This window comes from Chiloscyllium plagiosum, unplaced genomic scaffold (genome assembly GCF_037043375.1).
Source record: "Chiloscyllium plagiosum isolate Xiang-an unplaced genomic scaffold, Cpla_swu_hap1 HiC_scaffold_19, whole genome shotgun sequence".
Classification (NCBI taxonomy): Eukaryota; Metazoa; Chordata; class Chondrichthyes; order Orectolobiformes; family Hemiscylliidae; genus Chiloscyllium; species Chiloscyllium plagiosum.
The window spans coordinates 63,844,938-63,858,741 of record NW_028270157.1 but is presented as its reverse complement, the minus strand read 5'-3'; the positions used below and the strand labels follow the sequence as shown (position 1 = coordinate 63,858,741).

The 13,804-nt window shown below is 47.1% G+C and overlaps 1 protein-coding gene across 7 annotated transcripts in view; it reads left to right on the top strand.

Annotated features, from left to right (window-relative positions):
* nrcama (neuronal cell adhesion molecule a) overlaps positions 1–13,804 on the top strand; it is a 419,288-nt gene that overhangs the window by 228,408 nt on the left and 177,076 nt on the right. Inside the window, exon 1 of one of the 7 annotated variants that reach the window (XM_087997470.1) lies at positions 5,133–5,440. The exons of the other annotated variants lie outside the window; for them this stretch is intronic. Coding sequence (XP_087853596.1) covers positions 5,438–5,440 — 3 coding nt within the window. The 5' untranslated portion in view covers positions 5,133–5,437. Of the gene's footprint in view, positions 1–5,132; positions 5,441–13,804 lie in introns of those variants that run through there. 7 annotated transcript variants of the gene reach the window in all.

Genomic DNA, 13,804 nt, shown 5'->3' with positions numbered 1-13,804 from the left:
AGCTCTTTACCACCAATTTAAGTAATTTTGGGTTGATATGATGTGGGAAACATAACACCTAAGCTGTGATTAGCACACAGTGGTAGCATCCCTGCGTCAGGGCCAGAAGACTTGGATTCAGGTCCCATCTGTTCCAGAGATGTGTAAGAACACAGATTGGTTGGAAAGTGGTTTTTTGTAGCAAGCTCTGACATAATTATCATCAGGTGGGGGGTGCTTCTGGGTTCAAAGCCTCCCCAGAGGCTGAGTCATAGTCATAGAGCCCAAAACCTAGGCTGGGTCTCCAGTGAGGTACTGGGCAGTGTTGCACTGTTGGCGATGCCATTGTTGGGATAAAGCAGTATTTGAAGTAGATTGCCTCACATGTGACTTTAGGCAGCTAAGGCACTGCTGATGCCCTCAAATGGTCCTCAAATATAACGTTGATCACTTGCTCGGCTCATAACGCTTAGAGTAGACAGGCTTTCAAACAGCAATTGTTCTAATATAGTAATATCCCATAAACACACCCTTGGCAAAGGCAGATTCCGTTAAATAGATAGTCTCACATGCAATTCTCCAGTCTATGAGGTAGGAACCAGAAAAGAAAATTCTGTCAAGAGAGAGGGGTATGGCAGCTTTCACAACCAACTTCAAAATACAGCAACTACTGAAACCTAAACTCAAGCCCCATCTCTATGGGAGCTTAACTCCACCCATTCATGCTACTTCTATTGTTCCAACTTTTTAAAAAATCCTCAAGGCCTTACAGGTTGTTTACCTCATTGGCCTGGGAGAGGCAGCTTTTAACCCATGACTCAAAACCTCCCTTTGCCCCTCTTTAAGCTTTAGTACTGCAGAAAGCACCTTTAACGTGCTATCTCAAGGGGTTTTACAGGACCTTAATTCATTTGACACAGTTTTGCAACAGTTGACACTAAGACTGGTGCCCAAGAGCTTGACCAAGGAGATTGTTTTGAAGGGGCATCTTAAAGGAGAAAAGCGAGTGGAAGCACGAGCAAGAGGGATTTCCAAAGCCCAGGTGGTTAAGTCACAGACCCCAGTGTAAACTGCAACCTTGAGAATGGTGAATGGGAGGAATGCAGCATTTTCCAGGAGGACAATGAAATAGAGAGGGGTAAGAGCACCCCACCTCCCACCATGAAGGTATTTGATAGCAAGGATGAAAATTTGAATTAAGGTCTTGCTGGAGTTAGGGGGCCAGTGTATGGTGGCCCTAAGTATTGCATGCTCCTCAATGGGTACAGCTGGTTTTGTGGTCTGCAAAACAGCCTTGACTAGAATTCGCTATTCTAGGCCCTTCGTGGGGAAGGGTTTTTGAGTTTCAGAAATCTGCAGAAGCAGAAGGGGTTCTCCTATGCCACTGACCTCTGCTCACTGTGCTGCTGTGCACACAGTAATTTTCCAAGCAGATTGGACTTTTGCCAGGGCCCTGGTCTGCTTGCTCTGTGAAGCCCTGGACCAAATGGGCTGTTCCTCTCCAGTGTTTTGAACATTGTCATTTGTTAGCCGTGAAAATATCAGTGTTGAGGAGAAAAGGCCGTTTACCTGTCTGCCAAAAACCAATTGGTCACAGCATCAAGAACTTCAACCATTGCGCGAACATCAGTATTTCTCGAGGGCAATTGGGTGTGGGCAATAAATGTTGGACCAGCCGGTGGTGATCGTGATTCACGATCAAATTTTAAATTGATATTCTGACTTTGAGATGCTCGCTGTCACTCTGAGAGAACTTGGCAGGGTACACAGTAGGAAGATATTTGCCAATGTGAGGACAGACCAGATTTAAGAGGCACGGTTTAAAAATAAATGTCTTCTGAAGGAGCAACTCCATCATGAGTCTTTGGAATTCACTTCCTGAGAGAGCGATTGAGGCTGGGCCTTTCAATGATGACCATGAATCCATTGGCGGAAAAAACCCCATCACTGACGTCCTTTACTGAAGAAAACTGCCATCCTTACCTGGTTTGGCCTACTCGTCACTCCAGACCCACAGCAATGTAGTTGACTCTTATCTGCCCTCCAGTCAATTAGTGATGCGCAATAAATGCTGCCTGGCCAGTGATGCCCTCATCCCGTGAATGAGTGAAAAAAGAATTGACCAGGACTCCAGGAGAACTCCCTAGCTCCTACACAAAGTCAAGCCATGGGACCTTCACACCTACTTGAGGAGAGTTCGGTTGAGCAGCTCGTCAAAAGGACAGCATGGCACTCCTTCAGCCTAGAATAGGTGAACAAATCTCTGTTATTGCCCAATGCTTTCCATTTGTGTGACAGCAAACTACAAACCGAGACGGTTTTAGAATAAGGCAGGATAGAGCCTTAGTGTAAAAATAGGCGAAAGTACGATCACAAAATTGCTTCAAGTAACAGGAAACAAAAAGATGTAGAGAAGCAGGCACTAAAGCCTCTGATAAAGGGTAGTGTGGAAGCGTCGGAAATTCCTCTTTGAGAAATAGGTTGTGGTGTAGCTGAAAGATTACTTCCTGCCCTGAATATTTTCCTGTGTGTATGGTTTTGAACAAGCACCTTTACACAAAGAGGACTAATGGATTCTGAGGTCAAATCTTGACCCACATTATCCTGCATCTTCCATTACCTGGTAAACCTCACACCTTATACACTAGCTTATACAATATGATCATCGCTATAGGGTTAAACTCACCAGCTCTGGTCAGGCGTGTTCCTGGTACTTCAATTACAACACCCTGCCTCTAGCCATCAATACACCAGCCTTCCCCACTTTCTTTTCACTGCATGCCTGATACTTCAGTCTTTGCAGAGTCTTCCCATGTCTAATGGAAAGCCAAGAGATGTTGACCATCCTGGTCCTGTTTTTATTTGCTTTGATTTATTATTAAAGTCTTGAAGCTAGAGAGAAGTACAGCATGGAAACAGACCCTTTGTTCCAACCAGATATCCATGCCAACCAGATATCCCAACATAATCTGGTCCCATTTACCAGCTCTTGGCCCATAACCCTCTAAATCCTTCCTACCCATCCGGATGCCTTTTAATTGTTGTAATTGTACCAGCCTCCATCACTTTCTTTGGCAGCTCATTCCATACATGCACCACCCTCTGTGTGAAAAGATTGCCCCTTAGGTCCCTTTAAATTTTTTTCCATCTCACCCTGAACCTATGCCCTGTAGTTCTGGACTCCCTCACCCCAGGGAAAAGACCTTGTCTATTTACCCTATCTATGCCCCTCATGATTTTATAAACCTCTATAAGGTCACCCCTCAGCCTCCGACACTCCAGGAAAAACAGCCCCAGCCTGTTCAGCCTCTCCCAATACCTCCAATCCTTGCAACATCTAGTATTGGTATGCGTGCTATCCAGACAAAACATATGTTACCCAAGCACATCAGGGTAATAGAACAGAATGCAGAATATAGTGTTACAGCTACAGAGATGGTGCAGAGATCAACTCTAATATATGAGAAATCCATTCATAAGTCTGATAACAGCGGGGAAGATAATGTTCTTAAATCTGTTAGTACTCGTTTGCAAACGTTTGTATCTTCAGCCCGACGGAAGAGGGTGAATGTTGGCCTGAATGATCTATTTTGGTGCTGGAAACTTCTGTCTAATGACATCTAAAGACTTGAGATCATAAGGAGTAAAGGCAAGAGCAGGTTTCTGAGCCGCCTCTGCAATTTGATACCATCAAGGTTGATCAGGTTTTGGCCTTAGCTCCATTTTTCTGCTCACCCCCCCTCCCCATAAACCCTGACTCCCTTCTCAATCAATAAATTGATCCGGTTACACATACAAACTTGAGATCACTGAGATACCAAGAGCAAGGTCGCTCAGTCTCACAGATATTCAGTGGCCCAGCCTCAACTGGTCTCTCAGGAAGTCAATTCTTTTCATGGTCATCTTAATTCCAGATTTTTATCACTTTCAAATCCCACCATCTGCCGTGGCAAAGATTTGAAACTGGATCCATAACATCTGACCTGGGCCTCCAGCAACAGACCTCCCTCCGGATCCTTTGCTCGACACACTTTCCTCATTCCTGAAGAAGGGCTTATGCCCGAAACGTCGATTCTCCTGTTCCTTGGATGCTGCCTGACCTGCTGCGCTTTTCCAGCAACACATTTTCAGCTCTGGATAAATAGTCTGACAATAATATCACTAGGCCATTGCCTCCCCACCAACCTATTACAGTTATCTCCTACCTGCATCCACCTATCGCCGTCCCACCTACCTTCCCGTCCTCCCCACCCCCTAATTGTCTCTCAGTCCCCTTCCCCCTCCACATTCCTGATGAAGGGCTTAGGCCCGAAATGTTGACTGTCCTGCTCCGCGGATGCTGCCTGACCTGCTGGGCCTTTCCAGCGTCACGTTTTTCGACTCTGACTCTCCAGCATCTGCAGTCCTCACTTTCTCATCCTGTTTATTCACCAGTCAATGGAACTAAAACAAATTAGATGGTCTTTAGTAAGCAGTACAGTCCAGGGACCCCACAATGCAAAAGAAAAAAAAAGCAACCTCTTTACTTTTCTCTTTCTTAGGTTGGCCCTTAGGATGGAGGATAACCTTTTTTCCTGCTCTGGTACAATGGATCCTGAGGTGATTAAACAGTGCAATGCTGCATCCTTGAATTGGAGAGGGCAGAGGCGGGTATGATTACAACATTTAAAAGGCATCTGGATGAGTATATGAATAGGAAAGGTTTAGAGGGATATGGCCCACATGCTGGCAAATGGGATAAATCATTTTCGGATATCTGGTCAATGTGGGTGAGTTGGACTGAAGGGTCTGTTTCCATGCTGTAGGGACTCTGAATGGCCGGATTAAAGATGGTCGGGGCCAGTCACTTCTCTGACACGGCCTGGGAATGGACATGTAGAAGGTTCTCTTGATGATAAATCAATTGCAATTCTCTCTCCCTCTAGTCCAGGATATTTAGATGGGTTTGAATAACCCCAAAGCAGTGCCAGCAGAGTTCAGTCATACAGGGCGAAGGCGTTAGCTTGACTAGCTGTATGGGCGCACTGCTGCTTTTCAGAGACATGACTGCAGTTGGCAACAGGTAGGGATTGCGAGCTCCGGCACTGCGCACTGACGATCACAGCTATGAGGACTTAAGAAAATCAGTGGCCCGGTATTCTTTAAAAGCAAGAGACATGCCGCAAGCCGGTGAAGGCTGGTCGCTGGGTAACTGGGGATTGTTGCCTTTCTGTGTTGAAAATATCACAGCACAATGCTGTGCGAGCGTCACTGCATACGCCTGGCTGTCTGACTGCTGACAATGTCGTTTTTTTAAACAAAACCCTAATCTGCAGGACGGAGAGCATTGGTGGAGGCACGGATCAATGACAGCATTAAAATAACTAAAGAGGAACGCACGCAGAACTGTTGTCCTTTGAGCTGATGCCATTAATTGTTCTGAAAGAGAACTGGAAAGTTGAAAATCTATGGCTGCAATATGGTAACTAGACAATGCTTCTGGGTCTTTCAATATTTTGTTCTATTGCATTTTCAGCCGTTTGTGTGAAATTGCTTTTCCTCCTGCTGTTAACTCTCTGTATCATCCGTACAGTAATAAATCTGCATTGCAATTTCATAGCCTTAGCCTTACAATATCTACTTTACATTTTTATTTATTATTAATAATTGCATGATAGATGTTTGGGTGGTAGGGGAGGAGGAGAGAAAGTCTATTTGACAACCATGAATCATCCCGTTCAGCAATGAATGGCTGGGTATTAACTGGGGTGGGCGGGCGTTGGCTGGGGCTGGAGTGAGGGCCTCTGATGTTGGCATGGCTTCAGAAGACCCTGCAGGTAAAATGCCCCCGCTCCCCCCCCCCCGGCCTTCTGGCAGTGATGGTAGGACCTGTTTAGCACTCTTAATGTCTGTTTTCTGACCACAGCCAACTGGATTGAGAGGTTGGCATTCTAGGCCAAATCGAGGCTGTAAGACCATAAGATAAAGAAGCAGAATTAGGCCAGTTGGCCCACCGGGCCTACTCCCACCATTCGATCATGGCTGATACATTTCTTAACTCTATTTTCCTGCCTTTTCCCTGTAATCCTTGATCCCCTTTACTAATCAAGAACCTGTCTATCTCTGTCTTAAAGACACTCAATGACTTGGCCTCCACAGGCACCTGCGGCAGTGAGTTCCACCGATTGAGCGACCACTGGCTGAAAACTTTCTCCTCAATTTTAATGGGTCATCCCTTCACTCTGAGGCTTTGCCCTCTGGTCATCGTCTCTCCAACTTATGGAAGCATCATCTCCATGTCTACTTTATCCAGACCCCTCAGTATTCTGTAAGTTTCAATCAAGTCTCTCCACCCCCCCCCCCCCCCCACCCCCCTATTTCTTCTACACTCTGTTAAGTACCAACTGAAAGTCCTCGATCACTCCTCATATGACAAGCCCTTCATCCCAGTCTTATAAACCTCCCCTGGACCCCCTCCAAGACCAGCACATCCTTCCTTAGATACAGGGCCCAAAACTGCTCTCAAGATTCCAAATGCAGTCTGACCAGAGCCTTCTCCAGCTTCAGCAGCACATCGCTGGCTTGGGTTCAATGTGCACAACAGCCTCGTTCTAATCAAATTATTAATTCACTGACTGGGAGCGGGTCCGCATCCTATCACCACCTTCCGTAACCCTGGAAGCCATGCTGGAAGGGGAGCCATCCTCGAAACCTTGAGGAATATTTCTGTTGCGTCAATGATCTCGGATCCTGAAGCAGCCCTATGACAATGTCTCTGAACTGCTCCTCACTGGAAGTGCACAAGGAGTAGACTGACTAGCATTCATCTTTCAATAATGTAGAGGTATAATTAAAATCTGGAATATCTCTGAATAGTTACTCTTAACATGTAATCAACAGTGTTGTAAAAAAATTCCAAGCCTGAAGATATGTCTTGGCCGTGCCTCCTCCTTGACCAGTCTATCTTGAACTGAAACTCATGGATGTGCGCATAAAGCCACACAACACGATATTTACCAAATGGACTCATAATGTTTCTTGTAGGGGTGTTAGACAAAACACGAGTGAAGATAAAATGGGTTAGTGGGAGAAAGTGGCGCCTAATTGGTCATATCGTTGGAGTAACCCAGAGGCTAAGGTTCCTGGGGACAAGGGTTCAAATCCGACCACACCAACGAGTTAAATTCTGTTGGTAAAATCAGGAGTCCATACTGTGCCTGAGTATTGACGGCCATGAAACCACCATCAATGACTGTGAAAACCCATCCATTTCACCCACGTCCTTCAGGAAGAAAACGCCAGTCAGGCCTAGATGTGTATGCAGGCCGCAGCAATATTAAATGCCCTCTGAAATGGCTGAGCACGCTATTCATGTTTAGGGCAATTAATGATGGGTAACAAGTACTGACCAACATTCACCCACATCCTAGGCAAGAATGAAGAAAACAGCTTGTTTGAATGATAGTTGGAAGAGTTCTTGTCCTAATAATTCAGTGCAGAGGTAAAGTAAATACACAAACTGCAGTGACAGTGAGTCTGCTTGAATTATTACCTAACCCAAAGGATGTGGAGCGGAGCAGATTTGATATGTCCAAATATTGATGGTCTGCAAAGTAAATATTGGCGATGAGATTGTGTTTCCCTTCACCCTGACCTCACTTCCTTTTAATGACAGAGAGAAAACTTTGCAGTGTTAAAATACAAAGCTGAAAGTGAAGGGAATCATATTATAGGTAAAGCTTGTGCCAGTGAATAAGATAGTGGGTCCTTGTTATAGAACGGAACAATACAAAAGAGGCAGCATGGAAAGTTAATGGTCAAACATTGTCCACTGATTGAATGGGAAGCAAAGCTTAATGAGTATTTATAATTAAAAAAAAAAGAGAGACACCAGTTTCCCCTGTGTTTTCAATGCTGCCAATGTCAGGAGGCAGTCAAAGTGTTTTACACTGAGGTCAAAGGGTTCGAGGAACGAGGAGGGGATCTATCTCGGGTTGTAGGCGGTTGAGCTGGCCCAGCCACAGTGAGCTGGGTCACCCATTTCTGGGAGTTCAGACATTGGCAATGGGAGGTTATGAGAGGTCGACTCTGACAGCTGTAGTCTGGAGGGCGGGGAAGTTGATGTAGAGCATTTTCTCAGTTTATTGCCCCAGTTTTCACACACTCAGCACCTCCCTGGACTGTCTTGGGACTCAGGCCTGCAGCCTGTCCATGTCAAGTCCCCTGGTATATGACCATTTACCTCCACATCCTTGGGGACAGGGAGTGAGAAACCAGCTACAGATAATGGGCATTAGGTGAGCATCTCTCTCTCCGACCCTCTCTCTCTAAACCCTCTTTCCCCCAACTCTGTCTGTTGCTTTCCCCTCATGCTCTCTTGTTCCCGTAACCCCACCTTGTCTCTCTCAATCATGTATTTCCACCCCCCCATCCATTTCTCTCTCCGCACTCACCCACCAACTATTGACCATCTCTTTTCCACCTCTTTGTTCTCCTTCTTCATCTCACCCTGTCTTGGCCTCCCTCATCCCACCTCTTCCCATCTCTATCTCTGACACACTGACTATGTCCCCCAATTCTCTCCCTATCCCCCTGACTCTCTTCTCCCTCTTTCTCCCCTGAGACACTCCCCCTCTCTTTTTTCCCCAACTCTTCCCCCTCCCCTCCCCGACTCTCTCCCTCCTCCCCAACTCCCTCTCTCCCCCTCCCCGACACTCTCCCTCTCTCCCCCTCCCTGACTCACTCTCTCTCTCTCTCTCCCTCCTCCCCGACTCTCTCCCTCCTCCCCGACTCTCTCTCTCCCTCTCTCCTTCCTCCCCGACCCTCTCTCCCTCCCCCGACACACACCCCTCTCTCTCTCTCTCTCTCCCTCTCCCTCTCTCCCTCTCTCCCTCCCTCCCTCCCTCCTCCCCGACACTTTCCTTCCCCCTCCCCGACACTTTCCTTCCCCCTCCCTGATTCTCTCCCCCTCCCTGACTCTCTTCCTCTCTCTTCCCTCCCTGACTCTCTCCCCTCTCTCCCCCTCCCTGACACTCTCCCTCTCTCTTCCCTCCCCGACTCTCTTCCCCCTCCCCGACTCTCTTCCCCCTCCCCGACTCTCTTCCCCCTCCCCGACTCTCTTCCCCCTCCCCGACTCTCTTCCCCCTCCCCGACTCTCTTCCCCCTCCCCGACTCTCTTCCCCCTCCCCGACTCTCTTCCCCCTCCCCGACTCTCTTCCCCCTCCCCGACACTCTTCCCCCTCCCCGACACTCTTCCCCCCTCCCCGACACTCTTCCCCCCTCCCCGACACTCTTCCCCCCTCCCCGACACTCTTCCCCCCTCCCCGACACTCTTCCCCCCTCCCCGACACTCTTTCCCCCCTCCCCGACACTCTTTCCCCCCTCCCCGACACTCTTTCCCCCCTCCCCGACACTCTTTCCCCCCTCCCCGACACTCTTTCCCCCCTCCCCGACACTCTTTCCCCCCTCCCCGACACTCTTTCCCCCCTCCCCGACACTCTTTCCCCCCTCCCCGACACTCTTCCCCCCTCCCCGACACTCTTCCCCCCTCCCCGACACTCTTCCCCCCTCCCCGACACTCTTCCCCCCCCTCCCCGACACTCTTCCCCCCTCCCCGACACTCTCCTCTCTCTCTTCCCTCCCCGACACTCTCCCCTCTCTCTCCCCTCCCGGACTCTCTCTCCCCTCCCGGACTCTCTCTCCCCTCCCGGACTCTCTCTTCCTCCCTTCCTTACTCTCTCTTCCTCCCTTCCTTACTCTCTCTTCCTCCCTTCCTTACTCTCTCCCTCTCTCTTCCTCCCTTCCTTACTCTCTCCCTCTCTCTTCCTCCCTTCCTTACTCTCTCCCTCTCTCTTCCTCCCTTCCTTACTCTCTCCCTCTCTCTTCCTCCCTTCCTTACTCTCTCCCTCTCTTCCTCCCTTCCTTGCTCTCTCCCTCTCTCTCCCCTCCCTTCCTTACTCTCTCCCTCTCTCTCCCCTCCCTGACACTCTGGAGCCACCTGAACCGGACAGTGCCCTGGGATTAGGAAGCTGACAGCATTGCCGATCCTGTGAGGAATGACGACTCCTCGGGCTTGGGGATTTTGAATTCTGCACCTGAGGACCCTACTCTGAACGTAAGGTTTGGCGTACAGACTGACAGGTTATTTCAGAATCCTGCAGCCTGCCTAGTAGAAGCTCCCACTGAGTTTGCGGGATTTATCTTTCACACTACTAGTGTGAGTTTACATCCTCACAGCTCAAGTGAAGATAGTGTATTCAAAATCCGAAATGCTCATGTTTCACTTGGATATTGCTGGAAAGACTGGCCTTTAGTAAACCTGTCCTTACCTTCATGAATCAGCCATCATTCAACTGAGCCATCTTTCACCTCAGTTGAAAGCTCCCATGGTATTGTATCAGTGCTCATTCTGGGTTTACTGGCCAGCATTTCTCTCAGCCAGTATGACTGAAAAATAGTGGGGACTATCACATTGAAGTCTTGCAGTGGGCAATTTTGCTGCATTTCCTACATTGCAACTGTGACAACAGTTGAGATCCCAACGCAGGTCCCTGTGGCTGTCCACTTGCCACCAAATGCTAACCTGTAAGTGACTCATTTCTTATTTATGGTCACCCTTGAGGGAGAGAGTTGGGGCGCGAGAGAGAGAGAGATGGAGAGAATCGGGGAGGAGAGGGAGAGAGGAGGGGAGACGTACTTCATTAGCTGTGGGATGCTGAGATCTCATGTGATGCTATATAACTGTAAGTTGGCCCTTTTTTTTGGTATTTCAACTGTGCTCATTAACCTCTGAGCATAAACTCCCAGACAATCAAAGTATTTTCCTCTGTCTTGCCCCAGCATTTCTATTCTCTCTCCTTCAAGGTGCTTACTGTTGCTGACATGTGTAGACATGGTTGGCTGGCCCTGGGCCTGGGCCCTTGTCTAGCCACCATCCCAAGTGGCTGCTCTTTTTGGGTGACCATAAATAAGAAATGAGTCACTTACTGGTAACCATTTGGTGGCAAGTGGACAACCACAGGGACCTGTGTTGGGATCTCAACTGTTTAGTGTCTATATTAATGACTTGGTTTAAGAGACCCTCGCCAAATTGCAAACTGTGCAAAGGTGGGCAGAACAATAAGTTGCAAGGACGGCACCAAGGGTTGTAATGATAGATTTATGAACAGCATAAAAGTTACTACATGGCTTATCAAGGTCTGAGATGTGAGCTTTTCCACTTCTGCAGGAAGAATAGAAAGGCAGCGTATTAATTAAATGGGGAGAGATTTTAGAAGGTTGCAGTCCAGATGCATCAGGGTGTCCTTGTACATGAATCACAAGAAGTTGGCAGAGATATAAAGCAAGTGATTATAAAGCAAGTGAAATGATTTATAAAATAGGGAGTCTTGTAACAACTGTACAGGACATTGATTAGACTGCACCTGGATACTAGTACAAATTTGATCCTTGCTTATGGAGGGATTCATACAGTGCAGAAAAGGCCCTTCAGCCCATTGGGTCTGCACTGACGATGTACGAGCAGAATGTTCTTGGATTGTCTGATGAGAAAAGGTTGAATGGATTGCCCTGATGCTCATTGGATGTGAGAAGTGAGCGGTGATCTTATTAGAACATCAGGTTTTGAAAGGGTTAAATGATGAGGGGCTATTTCTCCATGTTATTGAACCTCAGGAGCTCAGAGACGCAGTTGCCGAAAAGTGTGTCCAACAGGGTAGGGTTGAGGAGGAATTGCTTCTCTCAGGTGGATGTTAGCATTTGGATTTCTCTTTCCCAGTGAGAGATGGAGTTAAAGCTGAATTAGATATTTGATTGACAGGGATGTTGAAGGTTGTGGGGAGAGCAACTAAGCAAGTGGAGTTAGGACAATAGTTCACCCAATCATGATTTGAATGACCCATTCCCTCCTATTCCTTATGATCTTGGGTGTGAAGGCATCACTACCTCTTTGCTAAAGGAGTGTGGATTCTTAAGCTTCGATGTACATTATAGGAATTGTTACGCTGCAGGAGAATGTCATTTGGCCAATCATCATTGTTCTGAGTCATAAAGACTTCTGACATGAAAAGGTTTTCTCATCTCACATTTGCTTCTTGTGTCAATTAATTGAAGCCTGTGATCCCTTCTTGATCCATTCATCAGGAGGTACAGTTCCTCCTATCAACTCTGCCCAGATCCCACGTGAATTTGACTACCTTTACCAACCACTTTCTCATCATTTGTCCGATCTGTTTGCATCACAGCAGTTGTTCATTCCTGAATCTATTCTTGTGAATCTTCTCTGTACTCCTTCCAGTGCAATCACATCCTTCCAGAAGTACAGCATCCAGAACTGGATACAGCATTCCACTAAGACCAAGCTAGTGTCTGACACAAATTCAGCATAATCTTACTCTTCTGCCCTTTGCCCATATTAATAAGACCTCAGGCACTCCAAACCATTGCCTCAACTTGTTCTAGCACCTTTTAGTAGCTTATGGATATGTATACCAAGGCCTGTGTGCTCTTATGCCCCTTTAGGCACACTTCAGGTCAGCACGGTGGCTCAGTGGTTAGCACTGCTGCTTCACAGCACTAGTAACTCGGGTTTGATTCCACCCTCGGGTGACTGTCTGTGTGGACTTTGCACATTCTGCCCATGTCTGTGTGTGTTTCCTCCAGGTGCTCCGGTTTCCCCCTTCAATCCAAAGATGTGCAAGTTATGTGGATTCCCATAGTGTCCAGGGATGTGTAGGTTAAGTGGGTTAACCATGGGAAATACAGGATTGCAGGGATAGGTTCAGGGGAGTGTGTCTGGGTGGGATGTTCTTCGGGGTTGGGGCATGCTGGTGTGGAAATGATGGGCCAAATGGCCTGCTTCCACACTGTAGTGATTCTATGATTTTGGAATTGTGCCCTTTGTTTTATCTTGTCTCTCCATTTTGTTCATACCAAAATGAATGACTGCCCGTTTCTCCACATTGAATTTCATCTGCCGTTTTCTTACCCTTTTCACCAACTTAGCAATGTCCTTTTGAAGTTTCACACTATCCTCATCCCAATTTGCAGTATTTCCAAGTTTCGTATCATCTCAAATTTTGAATAAGTGCTCTATAAACTAAGTTTTAGGTGGATAATGTATATCAGGGAAAGCAAGAGCCCCTAAGCAGATTACTGGGGAGCTTTGTCATGAATTTTACTTCAACCACATTAACACCCATTTTCCATTACTCCTTGTTTTCTGCCACTGAGCCAGTTTCATATCCATACTGCTATTGTTCCGTCTATTCCATGAATTAACCTTCCATACCAAAATATGAAGGTACAAACAGTCCATATTATGACGTAGAGTGGGCCATATTTGAGTAAATTCTCCCTTTGTATTGTGGAGGTATCTCTGACACTACCTATCCTCTTTTTTTTTTCCCCCCCCCCCATGCCCAACCTCATGAGGTGGCACTGCAAGAGTCATTGCACAAAGCTATGAAAGTTCCAATCAGGGAAAGATAAGCTAGTCTTTTTGCCCTTTCTGTTGCATTCCTGTTGCAAAAAACCATCGTAACCTCCACCACCCAATGGAAACTATTCGCTGTCCCTTTCACCAAGTGAGCTCAGTCCCCAAGCCTGGAAACATCAGACAGGGGTTTTGGTGGGAAGCTGATCACTTACAGTAAACAATCAACAGAAAATAACTGCATGTGAATCCAGATGCTGTTTTAAGCATGTTGAAAGGGGAATGACTGTCACTGTATCCTTTTGTTAACCTCACAGTGAATGATGACACTTAATAGAACTGCCAAGCACTTATTGACTCAACATCCTCCTCAATACAGTAAGTACATTGATATTTGGACTCTAGCTGTCCTAC